At 52.4% G+C, this 16,618-nt stretch overlaps 4 protein-coding genes across 4 annotated transcripts; 2 read left to right on the forward strand and 2 right to left on the reverse strand.

Moving 5' to 3' along the window:
• The first annotated feature begins 274 nt into the window (after positions 1-274).
• Positions 275-1,565, forward strand: LOC148592314 (acrosin-like). The gene is made up of 4 exons (XM_088535234.1): positions 275-432; positions 525-790; positions 1,040-1,185; positions 1,290-1,565. Exons 1-4 carry the CDS (start codon positions 275-277, stop codon positions 1,563-1,565), a joined length of 846 nt encoding a protein of 281 aa, XP_088391360.1.
• A 358-nt stretch (positions 1,566-1,923) lies between these two features.
• On the reverse strand, positions 1,924-6,587 carry LOC148592315 (arylsulfatase A-like). Its single transcript, XM_088535235.1, has 6 exons — positions 6,533-6,587; positions 3,824-4,025; positions 3,207-3,331; positions 2,916-3,043; positions 2,381-2,483; positions 1,924-2,272 (listed from the first exon to the last, which is right to left on the reverse strand). The coding sequence occupies exons 1-6, from the start codon at positions 6,585-6,587 to the stop codon at positions 1,971-1,973; spliced, it is 915 nt and encodes a 304-aa protein (XP_088391361.1). The 3' UTR covers positions 1,924-1,970.
• Positions 6,588-7,584: 997 nt separating this feature from the next.
• Positions 7,585-9,024, forward strand: LOC104571162 (acrosin-like). Its single transcript, XM_088535197.1, has 5 exons — positions 7,585-7,742; positions 7,835-8,100; positions 8,350-8,495; positions 8,600-8,763; positions 8,827-9,024. Exons 1-5 carry the CDS (start codon positions 7,585-7,587, stop codon positions 9,014-9,016), a joined length of 924 nt encoding a protein of 307 aa, XP_088391323.1. The 3' UTR covers positions 9,017-9,024.
• A 3,207-nt stretch (positions 9,025-12,231) lies between these two features.
• LOC104571158 (rab-like protein 2A) lies at positions 12,232-16,557 on the reverse strand. Its single transcript, XM_088535236.1, has 8 exons — positions 16,415-16,557; positions 16,321-16,350; positions 16,046-16,125; positions 15,458-15,537; positions 14,256-14,367; positions 12,964-13,061; positions 12,638-12,721; positions 12,232-12,327 (listed from the first exon to the last, which is right to left on the reverse strand). Exons 1-8 carry the CDS (start codon positions 16,555-16,557, stop codon positions 12,247-12,249), a joined length of 708 nt encoding a protein of 235 aa, XP_088391362.1. The 3' UTR covers positions 12,232-12,246.
• Between the last annotated feature and the right edge of the window lie 61 nt (positions 16,558-16,618).

Genomic DNA, 16,618 nt, shown 5'->3' on the forward strand with positions numbered 1-16,618 from the left:
GGCTTTGGGAGAGCCCCACAGGGAGCCTGGTGGCCCAGGGCTGCACAGGAGGCATCTGGCCCAGGGCAGGGGGCTCAGCCCTCTCCAGTACCCTGCACATCCTGCTGCAGGGCTGTGGCTGCCTTGCCCATGCTGTCCACATGCTACCTCCTGGGGAGGGAGCAGGAGGACCCTCCACGTGAGGGGAACAGGGAGCCAACGAGCACTGCACTAACCACTTTCTGCTTACAGACAGGGCTGCGGAACCCGTGCTGAGTCTTTCTACTACAGCGGGATGCGTGTTGTGGGTGGTTGGGATGCTCAGCCAGGCTCCTGGCCCTGGATTGTCAGCATCCAGGTCCCCTGGGGAATAGGTACTGGACACCTTTGTGGAGGATCTCTCATCACCTCCCAGTGGGTCCTCACAGCAGCTCACTGCTTCGTACGCGGCAGGTAAGGTGGCTCAAGGACCCGGGACATCCACACAAGACAGGCTGATACCCTGGCTCTGCCCTCTCTAACCCCTCTCTCCATCTCCCTTCCAGCCATTTTGAGATGTGGCGCGTGGTGGCTGGTACCTCCGATTTGCAACAGCTGGGCCCTGAGGGCCAAGTGCGCCATCTTAAGCGGCTAATTATGCATGAACATTACGATCCAATCACAGAGCTAAACGACATTGCACTGCTGCAGCTGGACCAACCTGTGCAGTGCGGCCATTATGTACAGGTGGCATGTGTCCCTGATAACGCGCTACAAGTGCCAGGGCTGTCACCTTGCTACGTCGGTGGTTGGGGTGCCATGTTCGAAGGAGGTGAGTTCCCAACAAGTGCTGGTGTTCCCCAAGGGCAGGCACAGCGTGCTGTCGAGGTGGGACTGGGCTACCAGGAGAAGCCAATGGGACGTACACTTGTAGAGAGATGGCCTTAGCCCATTACCCAAAGCAAGACAGAAGGGAAGCCCCTCAAGACCCAAAGCCAGGACTTGGGGAAGGTGTTCAGCCACACAGGGATGCAGAAACAGCAACGAGCTGCCAGATGCCGATTCCTTTTTATAGGCACAGCTCTAGAAGCACCTCACATCCTTCAGGAGGCCCCTGTCCACCTCATTGACAACCACATCTGCAACAGCAGCGAATGGTACGCAGGGGTCATCGTGGACACTCACGTGTGTGCTGGCTATCAGGAAGGTGGCATCGACACTTGCCAGGTAGGAAAGGACAGCACGCCAGAGCACAACGGCAGGGAGAGCCCTGCCACAATCCCCCATACAACCCACCAAGCAACACCTCGCACTTCTCTCCTGCACTGCAGGGTGACAGCGGTGGCCCCCTCGTATGCAAAGATCCAGTTGGCGAGTACTATTGGCTTGTTGGTGTCACCAGCTGGGGATATGGCTGCGCAAGAATGCAACAACCCGGAGTCTACAGCGCTGTTCAGCGGTATTACAACTGGATCTTGAGCCACATAAGCACACTGCAAGAATCATCACGGAGATGGAGTCGTTCATCCTCTGGTTTCAGCCAACTCCCTAGGCCACGGCCAACACAGTCAGCCCAGCCTGATCCCTGCAAAACTGGGTGCTCATAATCCCTGTCCAGTGGTTGTGCAGTACCTCCCATGTCTGTTCCCACTGAGGCTGCCCTCGCAAACACCCCCCCCCCCCCCGAGCAGGTTGTAATTTGAGAATAGAGTGGCATGCCCTTTGCTTCATCGTGTTTTCTTATGTGGACTCGGGAGATGATGCTGTATTACGGACCCTTCCTGAGCAAATCCCTTTTTTCCCCCTGCAAGGAGACCTTGGCCGAGAGATCCACTGGGGAGTGCAAGGCCCACTGAACTTCCACACATGCGGCTCCCCACAGCAGTACCCCATAGTCCCGGGTGGCACTGAACCAAGGCTCGAGGCTGCACTACAGCTGAGTTTGCTTAGCAGAGGGCTCTGCAGAGTTTGGGGACAAGGTCGGAGTGTGAAGGGGCTGGGGAGGCACAGGGCTAGGAGCAGTGGCAGCAGGAGGGCTTGGGGGTGCAGTCTGGGATGCAGCAGGGCTGCAGGGCAGGGTCTCTGCCCTTCCCGATCTGGCTTTCTCCAAACTCCATGCGCTGTTCAGAAAGCGCCTTCTGCAGTTTGATCTCCTCCAGCACTTGCAGAACTTCTTGCCCTGCGCCACCCTGCACCAAATCGTAGTGCTCAGCAGGGTCCGACTCCAGATCAAAGAGCAGCGGGGGCACATGGGGAGTCAGCGGAGTCAATCCATGGCAAGCCTGGTCAGGGGTAGTATCACTGTGAAAGGAGCCTGCAAAAGAAGTCCCCAAGCGCAGCTCAGTTTCCTCCCATTGAGCTTTGGGCAGCCAAACCACACTGCGCCAAGCCACCCATGTAGAAAAGAGGAGGCAGTGCTGACCTTGTGTGAAGTAATGGGCCTTGTACTTCCCAAGCCTGACTGCAAAGGGCCCGTGCAGCTCATCAGGGGCCGGCAGGTAGTAGAACATTGTCTGACGGGGACTCTGCGGGGAGCAAACGAGATGAGGTCACCTGCACAGCACTGAGGCTGGAAGAGAGGCTGGGACAGGACCACGTAGAGACCGTAGGGAGTCATACAGAAGCCCTGATACCGCAGGCAGGATGGAGCAAAGGCAGCACCGAGCAGCAGCATCCTATTTGCTCCCAACTCAGAGAAATCGGGGCTCTGTCCTGGCACTGCAGCCCTGGGCGTTTGGCTTGGCAACACACAGCAGTTGCTACAGCACGCCTCGAAGCAGGCTGGGGACGCCCGGGAACTCCATGGCATGGCACAGGCCTGGCCCAAGACCAGAAAATCTCTCAGCTCATGGCTCTCCCCAGGCCCTCAGGCTGGGGCTACTAACCAGGCAGAAGGCTCCTTTCCCACACCCCACCTCTATGCGCTGCACTAGCCATAACTGGCCCAACAAACTCACCTTCCCTGAGCCAAACAGCACTGGACTCAAGTCGTAGCCGTCCAGGGCAACGCTGGGGAGAGCTGCTCCAGCCAGAGCAGTCAGTGTTGGCAGGATGTCCAGGGTGCTCGCCAGCTCATGGGTCACTCCTGCCACCACAGCAAGGCACAAGGAGAGGCTCAAGCATCTCATCCCATTCCCATGCCCATCCTCATCACCACCTCTCTCCCCTCCTCCACCGGTCCCAGGAGAGCTCAATTGCAACAACAGCCCCGCCTCAGCACGCAAGAGGAGAGCGGGGCCAGGTCTCACCTGGAGTGATGCGGCCCGGCCAATAAGCCACTGCTGGTTCCCGCATGCCACCTTCATATGTTGTTCCCTTCCCACACCTCAGAAGGCCAGAGCTGCCCCCACGGGCCATCCGCATGGTGGAAGGGCTGCGAGCAAAGAGGGAGGAACCAGCTCCCGTCAGTCTTGCAGCTCCACACTACCCCCTCCCTAATGCTCACAGTGGGGCCACGCTGCCACACTGACAAGGCACCAATGTGCAGCCCTGCCACCCTGCTGAGCCTTTCAAACAGGCAGGATGGGCTGAGGAGGCCAAGGAGTGCCAGATAGCCAAGCAGGACACTAGAGACCAAGGCCACCAACACAGGAAAGAGACTGGGAGGCATCACAGCAGCACACCCCGGCCCCAGGCCCGTGGAGCTTCTGTCCATGGCAAGAAGCACAGCTGGCTCCCAGGGGCAAAGGGTTCATGTAACAGGTCCTATCCAGAGCAACCTTCACCCCCAGCCTCATTCCAGGTCACTAGGATCTCTCTTGGCAATGCCAACCCGCAACACCTGTGCCCCAGCCACCCAAGGTCTCATCGCAGCTCCTCCACACCAAGGCAGGAGGATCTTACCAACCAGGACATTCGCACTCACCCATTGTCAGAGGTGAAAAACACCAGCGTCCTGTTTGTTAGACCACTGTCCTCCAGCACCTGCAGCAAGTGTCCCACCGAGGCATCGAACTCCAGGAGAGCATCACCAAAGGGCCCCCGACGCGACCGCCCTGTGAACTCCCGGCTTGCAAACTGCGGGTAGTGCGTATGCTGGGGAGAGGGGAGAGGGGCTGCTCCACAACCTGCCAGAGACACACCCAGCTGCTGCACTCACCTGGGCACAGCAAACACCCCAGCTGGGTAATGGAGTTATGGGACAAGACCCACGAGATGACACAGGGCTTGGGATTTTGGCGGATTTTGAAGATCTCCAGAGAAGGAGATTCCACCTCCTCTTTTGGCAGCCTGCTCCAACGCTCTGGCACCCTCACTGTCAAGAATATTTTGCTTAAGTTCCTGTGGAAATTATGATGCTTCAGTTTGTGGCCGTTTCCTCTTGTCCTATCGCTGGCTGCCACTGAAAAGAGCCTGGCCCCGTCGTCCTCCCTCCCTTGAGGTACTTATAGACACTGATCAGGTCCCCTCTCAGCCTTCTTTTCTTCAGGCTGTATGGGCCCAGCTCTCTCAGCCTTTCCTCATAGGGCAGATGTTCCAGGCCCCTCCTCATCCCCGTAGCCCTGCGCTGGACTCTCTCCAGTAGTTCCACGTCCCTCTTGTACTGGGGATCCCAGAACTGGACACAATACTCCAGATGTGGCCTCACCAGGGCTGAGCAGAGGGGCAGGATCCCCTCCCTCGACCTGCTGGAGACGCTCTTCTTAATGCACCCCAAGATCCCATTGGCCTTCTTGGCCACGAGGGCACCTGCTGCCTCATGGTCAACTTGTCGTCCACCATGTTGCCCAGGTCCTTCTCCGCAGAGCTGCTCTCCAGAGGGTCAGTCCCCAGCCTGTACTGATGCTAAAGGGGTTATTCCTCCCCAGGTGCAGGAGCTTGCGCTAGCCCTTGTTGAACTTCATGAGGTTTCTCACCGCCCAGTTGTCCAGTCTGTCCGGTTCTTGTGGTCCTTGACATCCCTTGCCAGATTTAATGCCAGGTGCACCTTAGCCTTCCTCGTCACATCCCTGCACACCGTGACAGCATTCCTATACTCCTCCCAAGGGAGCCTGCTCCTTTTTCCACATTCTATATGCTGCCTTCTTCTGTTTGAGTTTTGCCCAGAGCCCCATGCTCATGCACACAGGTCTCATGTCCCCTCTGCCTCATTTCTTACTCATAGGGGTGCACCGGTCTTGAACTTGGAGGAAGTGATGCTGGAATGTGAAGTAGCTCTCTTGGACCCCTTCTTCCTTCCAGGCCTCTAACCCATGGGATTCCTCCAAGTAGGTCTCTGAAGAGGCCAACCCCCTCCTCTGAAGTCCAGGGCTGCGGTCCTACTTATTGCCCTGCTTCCTCCTGGCTGGATCCTGAACTCCACAGCAGCCACAGCTACCCCCGACCTTCCCATTTCCAGCGAGTCCTTCTTTATTTGTTAGTGGCTTATGCTACTATGGACTGCTTATGCTAACCTGTGCATAGGCTTATTAAACTGTAGCCTTTGTGGGCTCCTGTGCAGCTCTTTTTGACCTTGAGGGGAACCCTCCCATCCAAGGCCTGGGCTCTGGCCAAGTCCCAGTCCCGGATGATAGGGAAAGTAGACCCCACCAGATGTTACCGCTCACCAAGAAAATGCCAGTTATCATGATTTGCTGATGAGGCTCTATAAAAGCTGGACCCTCTTGCTGCGACTTAGGAGACCTTGCTTATGGGTGGATGCACCATGTAAGACCTCCCAATTGTTGTGAAGTTCCTCCAAATCCTCGCTGCAACAGGGGCTCCCCAGCCACTGCGGATCTGCATGATGGTAACGTATTTAGGCAATTGCTGATGTATCTTTTTCTTAATCACTATGCTCTTTCTTGTATAGCAATGGCTAGGTGCGTTACCTTGCTTATTTTGTCTGTTGCTAAAACCGAGCGCATAGTGAGCTTATTGTTTTGTTTTGTTAAATGTATCATTCTGTACTGCCTTAATATTAATAGTAAAACAAGAAAGTTCTTTCCATTGGTGTCCGGTTCTTTTTGCCCCACCCGCCGATTGGCAAAACAGGCCCTGTGATAGCAAACACTTCTGCAGTTCCTCCTGTTTATTCCCCATGCTGCATGCACTGGTGTACAGGCATTTCAGGGAGGTAAGTGAGCGTGCAGGAGAGGTGCAAGAGGATCCTCCATAGTCCTGTCACATATGCTCTTCCCCACAGGAGGCATCCCGACTTGAGCCACGTTACCCTGACTGGAACTCTCCCCTTCCCCATCTTGCCTAGTTTAAAGCCCTCCTAACCAGGCCTGCCAACCTGTTGGCAAAGACGTGTGTACCCTGCTTACTGAGGTAGCTCCCGTGTCTCCCCACTAGTTGTGGATCTTTGAACAGGGTTCCTTTTGTTAGTTGTTCAGCTTTTATACTCTATGTTGAGCTGAGCCACCTACACACTTCCCCCATGCTGTTCTGGCTAACTCAGGGAGACATTCAATCTCTTTGGATGAACTCAGGGAAAAGCCTTTACACCAGTTCATCCACTCAACTGAGAGGCAGTCAGTTGATGCAAGCATTTGACATAGTTGTTCTTGTAAAAAGGAAAAGGCCACCTTCCAGTCCTCTTTGTGTTGAAATAAAGTCAGCAAACACTGCGGTCAGTCACATCCTTCGTTACTCGTGAACTTCATGGGCACCTCACTCTTGCCCATCTCCTCTGACTCTTCTTCCATTGGAGGCGTTCAGCGGTCAGCCATGGGCGCACCTCAAGCTCCTGCCCATCTCTGCTGAGGTGTGAGGTGTAGTTAACACCTAACCCTGGTATTGTTAGAGCACTGCATGCAGACACCAAGGGACTCAGCAGCTCTGCGACCCCGGGCTGTGCTGAACCAGAACGGCGCTATTGCTCGTCAACAGTGAGTACATAAATCCTGCCACATGGTGTTAGTATAATGTGGCCAGGCAGGACTGCGCTGCATGTGCCTTTGACTGTTTTGTGTAAATGACTGCTGTCATCTGGGTGTGCTGGACCTCTTCTACACGACCATCTCTGTGTGCCTGCCACAGCCAGAAGCAACCTTAGCAGAGGCAGCACTCTGCCCTGGCCATGCACCCTCATCCCCACCCCTGCCGTGTCCAGCGGGGCTGCCTATCACACCCCATCGCAGCGCCCAGAGCGGCTGCCTCGCTCCCATTCACATCCCGGGCCCCAACCCCGCTGTTGGCGTGGGCCCCACCAGGAGCCCAGTGCTCTGGAACCAGCTGCTCTGTGACATGGGCTCAGTGACACGGCACCAGCCCAACGGACACTGCCGGAACCGGCTCCGCTGCCACTCGGCGCGACCAGCAGCTGCCTCATGCTACTGGCGAAGATGAGGTTGTTTCCCTTCCTCTTGGTGCTGGCCGCGTGCTGGCCCACACAGGACGCATATGACACCTGTCTGTAAGTGGCCCAAGGCTTTGGGAGAGCCCCACAGGGAGCCTGGTGGCCCAGGGCTGCACAGGAGGCATCTGGCCCAGGGCAGGGGGCTCAGCCCTCTCCAGTACCCTGCACATCCTGCTGCAGGGCTGTGGCTGCCTTGCCCATGCTGTCCACATGCTACCTCCTGGGGAGGGAGCAGGAGGACCCTCCACGTGAGGGGAACAGGGAGCCAACGAGCACTGCACTAACCACTTTCTGCTTACAGACAGGGCTGCGGAACCCGTGCTGAGTCTTTCTACTACAGCGGGATGCGTGTTGTGGGTGGTTGGGATGCTCAGCCAGGCTCCTGGCCCTGGATTGTCAGCATCCAGGTCCCCTGGGGAATAGGTACTGGACACCTTTGTGGAGGATCTCTCATCACCTCCCAGTGGGTCCTCACAGCAGCTCACTGCTTCGTACGCGGCAGGTAAGGTGGCTCAAGGACCCGGGACATCCACACAAGACAGGCTGATACCCTGGCTCTGCCCTCTCTAACCCCTCTCTCCATCTCCCTTCCAGCCATTTTGAGATGTGGCGCGTGGTGGCTGGTACCTCCGATTTGCAACAGCTGGGCCCTGAGGGCCAAGTGCGCCATCTTAAGCGGCTAATTATGCATGAACATTACGATCCAATCACAGAGCTAAACGACATTGCACTGCTGCAGCTGGACCAACCTGTGCAGTGCGGCCATTATGTACAGGTGGCATGTGTCCCTGATAACGCGCTACAAGTGCCAGGGCTGTCACCTTGCTACGTCGGTGGTTGGGGTGCCACGTTCGAAGGAGGTGAGTTCCCAACAAGTGCTGGTGTTCCCCAAGGGCAGGCACAGCGTGCTGTCGAGGTGGGACTGGGCTACCAGGAGAAGCCAATGGGACGTACACTTGTAGAGAGATGGCCTTAGCCCATTACCCAAAGCAAGACAGAAGGGAAGCCCCTCAAGACCCAAAGCCAGGACTTGGGGAAGGTGTTCAGCCACACAGGGATGCAGAAACAGCAACGAGCTGCCAGATGCCGATTCCTTTTTATAGGCACAGCTCTAGAAGCACCTCACATCCTTCAGGAGGCCCCTGTCCACCTCATTGACAACCACATCTGCAACAGCAGCGAATGGTACGCAGGGGTCATCGTGGACACTCACGTGTGTGCTGGCTATCAGGAAGGTGGCATCGACACTTGCCAGGTAGGAAAGGACAACACGCCAGAGCACAACGGCAGGGAGAGCCCTGCCACAATCCCCCATACAACCCACCAAGCAACACCTCACACTTCTCTCCTGCACTGCAGGGTGACAGCGGTGGCCCCCTCGTATGCAAAGATCCAGTTGGCGAGTACTATTGGCTTGTTGGTGTCACCAGCTGGGGATATGGCTGCGCAAGAATGCAACAACCCGGAGTCTACAGCGCTGTTCAGCGGTATTACAACTGGATCTTGAGCCACATAAGCACACTGCAAGAATCATCACGGAGATGGAGTCGTTCATCCTCTGGTTTCAGCCAACTCCCTAGGCCAAGGCCAAAACAGTCACGGCAAGAATCATTACGGAAATGGGGCCATTCATACTCTGGCTACAGCCAATACCATAAGCCAGTGCCAACACAGTCAGTCCAGCCTGATCCCTGCCCATACCCAACCCACAAGCTTGTGGAATTTTTTACTGGGGTGCAGCAGCTGCTAAGCATCCTAAAGGGAAAAAAGCCCTGAGCAGGACAAACGGGATCCGGGGCAGCGTGTGGTAACCATTTTCTCCTCTGGCAACGCCCATTGAGCCAGAAGAACCCCAGGGCCAAAGGCTTGTGCTGCCCTGCCCACCTCCCCTAACCTTGCGACTGACCACAAACCCTGAACCTTTACTCAATTCTAGAAATAAATTTGCCTACTCTCAGAGCTGACCTTGCCTCAGTCCAGTTCCATCTTGAGGGCATGGCTGGGATTTCCACAGATAGCACCTGAAAAGTGAGCCTGTGTGCAGCCAGTTGCCCACAAAGGCAAAGAGTTGCCCTGGAAAGGTGATGGAGCAGCTCATCCTAGAGACCATCTCTAGGTATGTCAAGGAAAAGAAGGTGATCAGGAGTAGTTAGCATGGATTCACCAAGGGGAAGTCTTGTCTGACGAACCTGATAGCCTTCTACAATGAGGTGACCGGCTGGATGGACGATGGGAGAGCCGTGGGTGTTGTCTACCTTGACTTCAGGAAGGCTTTCGACACTGTATGCCATAACGTCCTCATAGGAAAACTCAGGAAGTGTGGACTGGACAAGTGGACAGTGAAGTGGATTGAGGAGTGGCTGGATGGCAGAGCCCAGAGGGTGCAGATAAATGGGCCCAGTCTAGTTGGAAGCCTGTGGTCAGTGGTGTCCCGCAGGGGTCCTGCACTTAGGGGAGAATAACCCCGGCACCAGTACAGATTAGGGGTTGACCTACTGGAAAGCAGCTCCACAGAGAGGGATCTGGGAGTCCTGGTTGACAACAAGTTAACCGTGAGGCAGCAACGTGCCCTCGTGGCCAAGAAGGCCAATGAGATCCTGCCCCACATCACAGAAGTGTTGCCAACAGGTTGAGGGAGGGGATCCTCCCCCTCTCCTCAGCTCTGGTGAGGTCACACCTGGAGTATTGAGTGCAGTTCTGGGCCCCCCAGTACAAGAAGGACATTAAGCTTCTTGAGAGGGTCCCGCACAGTGCCACAAAGATGATGAAGGGACTGCAGCATCTATCGTATGAGGAAAGACTAAGCAAGCTGGACCTGTTTAGCCTACAGAAGAGAAGATTGAGAGGAGATCTCATCAACATGTGCAAGTACCTGAGGGGTGAATGTAGGGAGGATGGGGCCAAACTCTTCTCCGTGGTGGCCAGTGACAGAGAAGGCGTAACGGGTGCAAGTTACAACACAGGAAGTTCCATTTCCATGTTATGAATAACTTCTTTACTGTGAGGGTGACAGAGCCCTGGAACAGGCTGCCCAGAGAGGCTGTGGAGTCTCCTTTTCTGGAGATCTTCAAAACCTGCCTGGATGCCACCCTGTGCCACGTGCTCTGGGTGTCCCTGCTTGTGCAGAGGGGTTTTACTAGGTGATCTCTAGAGGTCCCTTCCAACCTTAACCATTGTGTGATTCTGTGAAAACTGGGAGCCAACAGGAAAAAGCTACTGGCTGTGGGTTATTTGGAAGAAGACTACAGTGGAGAAAGGAAGAGGTCAAGGGAGATGAAGGGGAAGTATAAGAACGGGAAAATGGAGAGTGTGGGGGAATAAAAACGCCAGTCATACATAAACAGACTGCTCAACTACCTGAGCTTTGCAGCTAATCAGCAGTCTGTTAGCTTTTTTATAAAATCTATTTGAAATCATTTTCTGTGTAGCTCTGCTCCGTTCCCTGTGTGTGTGTGTGTCAAAAGGCCTGCCTGCCAGCACCAGGAAAACAGAACACAGGTCTTAGGGTCCCACTGGCCTGGGAGCCAGGAGTTGGAAACACCAGGCATCTAGGGCCAGGTACTGGGAGGATCCCTCTGTGCATGTGCAATTCACAAGCAAATGTCAAGTTAGAAGAGCACATAGACAAGATGAGAGGCACATCTGGAAAAGCCCAAGGTCTGAACTGATGACTAAGTAGTCTGGCATCTGGGTATGGATATTAGAAAGGCTGAGTGTCCTTAATTAGCCTTAATGGTAATATTCAAGTGATCGAGGAAGTGAGCTGCTTGCAAGTTTAAGAAGTAAGGAAAATGTTTATGCTTCACTAATGAACATCAATCATAGAATCACAAAATGGTTAAGGTTGGAAGGGACCTCTAGAGATTATCCAATCCAACTCCCCTGCTCAAGCAGGGACACCTTGAGCATGTGACACAGGGTCACATCCAGGTGGGTTTGCAATATCTCTAAAGGAGACTCCACAACCTCTCTAGGCAGCCTGTTCCAGTGCTCTGCATCCCTAAGAGTAAAGAAGTTCTTCCTCATATGCAACGAAATTTCATGTATTTCGGTTTGTACCCATTACCTCTAGTTCTGTCGCTGGCCACCATCGAGAGGAGTTTGGTCCCATCCTCTGAACATTCTCCTCTCAAGTATCTGTACATGTTTCAGCTGTAGAAGAAAAGAACTCAGTTATGTTCACGTGAATGCTGTTCAAGAGCGGTGTCTTCTCCAGTATCCGTGATTATCTAATAATTGTTCTAATCAGTTTTGCGAGTCATATGAGTCGAGTATGTGTGTGCATGTTTAAGGATGTATCTGGCTCTTTGGAATACATATTAAGCCTTTGGATCCATACACTGGAATAGCAGCAGCCATCTGCATCAGACTAGGGTGGGAGAAACTTTCTGGTTTGAGAGTCCACCTCATTCAGCTCTAGCATGCCTTAAAAGAGAAATTCCCTGAGTCCAGCAGTGCACTGGATTTGGCTGCTCCATAGCAGAATGGGAAGGGAAACACAGAGAAACAGTGCAGCAGAGACCAAATGGGTGGAGGGAGAGGTAGCATTAGATAAGCTATAAAGCAATGGGGTGCTTGGGCAGTTTGACCCATGTTTTGCAGGAACTGGATGCCCTATAACAAAAGTGCAGAACCAAGCTCAAAGCTTTATAAAAAGTTCTTCTTTTTTTTCTCCAGTAGGTACTATTAAAGCATCTTGACAGGACTCTTCCCTGCAGATCCAAAAGTGGCTCAGCTCTTCCAGCAAGCTCAGCCTCTACTGACCATGCCACAACCAGCAACCATGTGCCTCTTCTTGCCCTCTCCTTGACCACAGTGTGCAGGGGAAGCAGGGCCAGGTCAAGGAAGGTCATGCCCAGACAATCACTGCAAGAAGGAGAAAGGCCCAGCTGTTCACCACCAGAGTATCAAATGGATGAGAAGACCACTTTCCTCCTTGAAAGCCAGCTCTAACTAACCCCAGAAATCCAGAGAAATGGGAAACAACAAACTTGGGATCCAAAGTGTTAAGCGGATGGGGGCTTCTCTTCAGGGCAATTCTCCTCTGTTTCTGAGAAGTCCTCACTCTTCTTCTGTAGGTCAAAGCTCTGAAAACGAGCAAGACAAGAAACTCTGAGAAGCATGAGAGCAACAACCATGTTCTGTTTTGCTGTGGTATTTACAAACTCTGTCTAGGACAGCATGAGCTCTCCTGAGTGTCACCACCACCTCGTCCATTCCAAACTAGACATGGGCAACACACAAACCCCATAGTATCACCAGCATAAAGCAACTCTCTTCAAGCAAGCAAAGTTTCACCCTTTGATGCATGCTCTCAGTTTTCCCTGAGGGGAAAAAGGGTAGAGCTGCTAAGCACTTAGGAGAGGGAAGAGTGCAGTAAGTATACAGTTTTCTTACCTCTAGCTCTCGCATCACTTCATCCATGAAATCACCTGAATTCTGTTTGTAAACAATTGCCAGTTCAATAGCATCATTGAAGAGCTGATGAAAAGGAGAGTGCTTGTTACTCAAAGTAAAGGACGCGGGGTTTCATCAAGACAGGGAAACTGTCTATTTCCACACTCTAAGGAAAAATTCTGCAGCAACCTATAGCTACCAGAACCATCATAAGTAACCATCCAGAAGTGATAGCCCCTCTTCTGCAATCTGTGCCTTCAGCAATCTCTATGTCATCGGACTGTATTGAACTTTCATGGACCCTGAGTCAAATAACTGTGTTTTACCTTCACTACATTAGTGCCATCTGCAGCAGACACAAAGTAAAAGGGCAAATTGTATTTCCGGGCAAAATTGAAGCTTTTCTGGGTCACCTTCATATCCGCTGGAGGAAAAAAAATAAAAAGCATTCACTGAGACATCATCGTAAGAGTAGACACTGTAGGCAGAATAACAGCATAGGCATGGGTTGGTGGAAGAGAGCCTGATCTAGGAGTTAGGGTCTCCTCACTGCAATGTTAGGCCAGGACAGTCCTCCTCAAGATTCAGAGGATTTTAAAAGTGACTGCATCAGCAAACAGTTGACAAGAAAATACACAAAGGCAAGAGTTTTTGTTGTTTGTAACTAAAACACAGATGGATTCTGATGTACTGTAAGTGAATAATGCTTTGCAGCAGGAAAAAAGCAGTTCACTTGCTGAGTGTAGCTGTGAATGTTTTCCAGATATACGCATGTGAATTTTATTGTGTCCACATGATCTGACCCAATATCAATCATGCCTCTCCCTCCACTTTGCACTTTTTAAGCATATGTGGTCACTATCTTTATGGCACATTGCCTATATTCCTGTGAAGCAAGGATAGGCTCACAACACAGAAATGGCTCCACTGATATATATATAGGTCTGTCTACTCTAACCTCAGTAGGCAAGTTTTTTTTTCAATTATGAAACAAATCTACAAGATACCTACAGGCCATGTTGAGACAGCAGTATTAGCTCAAAGTTTTGATAGAAAAACAGTCCGTATACCAACATATAAGGAGAATGACTCCAGACTATCTGTCTTTTCTAATGGAAGCAACAGTAGAAGTAGTTCAGACTCCAAAAGCTTGCCAGGGAACATTGCCTAGGGAGATGTTCCCTACCTCCTTGCAGAAAGCAGGAAGCTGGATAAACGATTTGGCAGGCTGGATCTATGCTAAGAGCTGTAGACTGATTATTTCCTTATATTAGTGAAGTACAGCAAACAAAGCACGGGAGAGAGTTTCCTGAAACACTCCCTATTCTCACATGGAAAAACTAAGAGCAGGATTCACCTACACAGATGCAGTGTTTACAATATGGATTCCCATATCAGGTCAATTTGCCTTGGAGTCCCTGCACAGTCAGTGGATCCAAGGCTATCTTGACTCATCCTAGAGGAAAATCTTCCACTAGGTAAGATCAGTCATGCCCTAAAACCCACCAATGTATATTCAAGAACTCATCTGAACCAAACAGACAAATGACATTTTGTCACCAGCCAAGTCAGAAAAGAACCACATCATAACCCTGAGAAGATGAAAATATATACTCACCATCAATTTTGTTGGCCACTACAATACAAGGTATCTCTGGGCGGAACTCTCTCAGCTCCTTGTACCAGCTGCTCAAGTTCTTGTAGGTGACTTTCCGCTGAACGTCAAACACCTTCCAAAAGAGAAGCAGCTATCAAGTGGCCTATAGCAGGACAGTTCCTGATCAACCCACTTCACCAAGCACTTGTACAGAATCAGAATTTGCCCTGTTCTGTGTTCTCCCAGTCTTTATTTAAGGATATAATACTGCAAACACAGCAAATGAAAGGAAGATCTGGAGAAGGGTATTCCAACTGGATTAAAAGATTTGAGGTAGCATTCCTTGGAGTGTCCTACGAATCACTTACAACTGTTTAAGCAGGACAACAGTAGAAACTGGCCTTTCGTAGAAAGGATGAAAGATAAAAAGGAGAATCCCTAGCAAGTCTTTAACCATGCAGTCACTAATTTCTTTGCACTATGTTGTCAACAATCTCTATATTTCTTTTACATTCTTATTTTGCACCATGACAAGCACTCCCACCCATGACAATGAACAAGCACTGAGAGAAATCTATAATGCTAAGTAAGGTCAGATGTGAGGCTCCTCTAATTTAACCTTTACATTAAAATATCAGTGAAGTTGACTGATGTTCGCAAATAATGACAAATAGGGAAAAGTTAGAGCAGCAGTACAGTGCAAGAGACCTAAGTGGTTTAGAAAGAAAAAAAAATGAAAACAAACAAAAAAAAACCCAAAACAAGACTTGAGATGTAAATATGGAAAGCTGCCACATAAGTAAAAACAGAAAGAGCAGAAGATCAGACAAGCATGTCTTATGTGGTGCCTCTGCAGAACACATCAGAATAGTTTTGTACTGCATAATCCAAAAGTCACATTGCAGAATCAGAAAGGGATGTCCTTTGTCTGTCACTTCTGACAGGAGGTCATGCTGCAGGTTCAGTTTTAGATACCTCCTTGCTGGAAACACAGCGACTACCATAAGCAAATATAGAAGAAAACAAACTCAGGGAATGTAGTAAGGATGACATCAGGAAGACAAAACAAGGTAAAAACTCTCAACTACACCGGTTCTATCTGGTGAGGGAAAAAGGTACAACATAGGAAATCTTTTTAAGAAAGTAGAAGGGACAAAAAATATAAGGTAGTATAAATGACTTAATTAAATCCCACCAAATCATAGCTGAGAGACTACCCTTACCATGATACAAGCATGAGCCTTATGATAATAGGATGCATGCATGCTCTGGAACCTCTCTTGTCCAGCTGTGTCCCAGAAGTCTGTAAGACGGAAAAAAAAAAAAAAAAAAAAAAAAAAGACTTTTCAAGGTCTACATCTCTCGCAACCTACACTCAAGGTGCAAAGCCAAGCCCATCTACTCTGGGTCACTATTGGGTTTCACCTCATTAATTTGAAGTAGTCCATGAGAATGAGAACATGGAAAACTAGAACTTCTTATGCTTGGCTAGGAGTTATGCTGACTGATTAACTGCAGCATTCCTACAAACACACTAGCAAAGGAGCGGGTCCCCTCTTTGGTGCCCCTAGTGGCCTGGCACCAGAGGTAGGAAACACCCACGCGCTGCCCGCGGTGCCAGTGCTCCCGCTTCCCTGTGGCTCAGGAACCGCTGCAGGGTCCCTTGCCTCCCACCGCGACCCCCGCACCCCGCGCATCCTGCACGCCGGTCACCCCCCGCGCACCCCCGCCTCCACGCACCCCGCACCCTGGCGCGGCCCCACGGCTCCTACCCACGTGCACGGCCCCTACCCACGCGCTCCAGCCCTTACCCACACGCACCGGCCTCCCGCGCACGCGGGTGCGGTGCTGGTAGAGCGTCAGCGCAAACGTGGAGAGCTGCTGCGGGCGGCTGCGGCACGTCAAGGAGCGAGAGGGAGCGCGACCCGCCGCCCGGGACCCCGCTCTTCCCCGGGACCCCGCTAAGACCTTGCTCTGCCCTAGGAGCCCCCACCCGACCCCACTCTGCCCCCCAGGGACCTCGCTCTGCCCCGGGACCCTCCCGGGCCCCCACTCTGCCCCCGGGCCCGCCGCTCGCCAAGGATACAAGCCGTCGAGCAGGAACCTCTCCAGCAGCCTGCGGGCAAAGCGGAGCGTTAGGCCGCGCCGCACCCCAGGCCCGCCCGGCAGCCGACACTCACTTGGACTTGCCCACGGCACTGTCGCCCAGGCAGATGATCTTCACTGCCTCCTCGGCGCCCGCCGCCTCGTCCTGGGCCTGCTCCTGCTCCCGGGCCTGCTCCAGCTCTCGCTCCTGCTCTGCCGCTACCGCTGGGCCCGCCATGGAGCCGCCGCCGCGTCCGCGCTGCTACGCGACAGGCGAGACCCCGTCCACGGCCGCAGCT

Source organism: Tinamus guttatus, unplaced genomic scaffold (genome assembly GCF_059628265.1).
Source record: "Tinamus guttatus ecotype Peru unplaced genomic scaffold, ASM5962826v1 Tinamus_guttatus_pri_ptg000619l, whole genome shotgun sequence".
NCBI lineage: Eukaryota > Metazoa > Chordata > Aves > Tinamiformes > Tinamidae > Tinamus > Tinamus guttatus.

What these genes read in the sequence shown, in the direction of transcription:
- LOC148592314 (XM_088535234.1), top strand. Translation starts at nt 275, where the DNA reads ATGCGTGTTGTGGGTGGTTGGGATGCTCAGCCAGGCTCCTGGCCCTGG. An exon ending in GGGTGCCATGTTCGAAGGAG is followed by an intron (nt 791 to 1,039) that starts GTGAGTTCCCAA and finishes TTATAGGCACAG; the next exon opens with CTCTAGAAGCACCTCACATC. An exon ending in GTGGCATCGACACTTGCCAG is followed by an intron (nt 1,186 to 1,289) that starts GTAGGAAAGGAC and finishes CCTGCACTGCAG; the next exon opens with GGTGACAGCGGTGGCCCCCT.
- LOC104571162 (XM_088535197.1), top strand. Translation starts at nt 7,585, where the DNA reads ATGCGTGTTGTGGGTGGTTGGGATGCTCAGCCAGGCTCCTGGCCCTGG. An exon ending in CACTGCTTCGTACGCGGCAG is followed by an intron (nt 7,743 to 7,834) that starts GTAAGGTGGCTC and finishes TCTCCCTTCCAG; the next exon opens with CCATTTTGAGATGTGGCGCG. An exon ending in GTGGCATCGACACTTGCCAG is followed by an intron (nt 8,496 to 8,599) that starts GTAGGAAAGGAC and finishes CCTGCACTGCAG; the next exon opens with GGTGACAGCGGTGGCCCCCT.
- LOC104571158 (XM_088535236.1), bottom strand. Translation starts at nt 16,557, where the DNA reads ATGGCGGGCCCAGCGGTAGCGGCAGAGCAGGAGCGAGAGCTGGAGCAG. An exon ending in CGGGAGGCCGGTGCGTGTGG is followed by an intron (nt 15,538 to 16,045) that starts GTAAGGGCTGGA and finishes TCCGTCTTACAG; the next exon opens with ACTTCTGGGACACAGCTGGA. An exon ending in ATGGCACTAATGTAGTGAAG is followed by an intron (nt 12,722 to 12,963) that starts GTAAAACACAGT and finishes CCTTTTCATCAG; the next exon opens with CTCTTCAATGATGCTATTGA.
- LOC148592315 (XM_088535235.1), bottom strand. Translation starts at nt 6,587, where the DNA reads ATGGAAGAAGAGTCAGAGGAGATGGGCAAGAGTGAGGTGCCCATGAAG. An exon ending in TGCTGTTTGGCTCAGGGAAG is followed by an intron (nt 2,484 to 2,915) that starts GTGAGTTTGTTG and finishes TGCTCCCCGCAG; the next exon opens with AGTCCCCGTCAGACAATGTT. An exon ending in GGCCCATTACTTCACACAAG is followed by an intron (nt 2,273 to 2,380) that starts GTCAGCACTGCC and finishes CTTCTTTTGCAG; the next exon opens with GCTCCTTTCACAGTGATACT.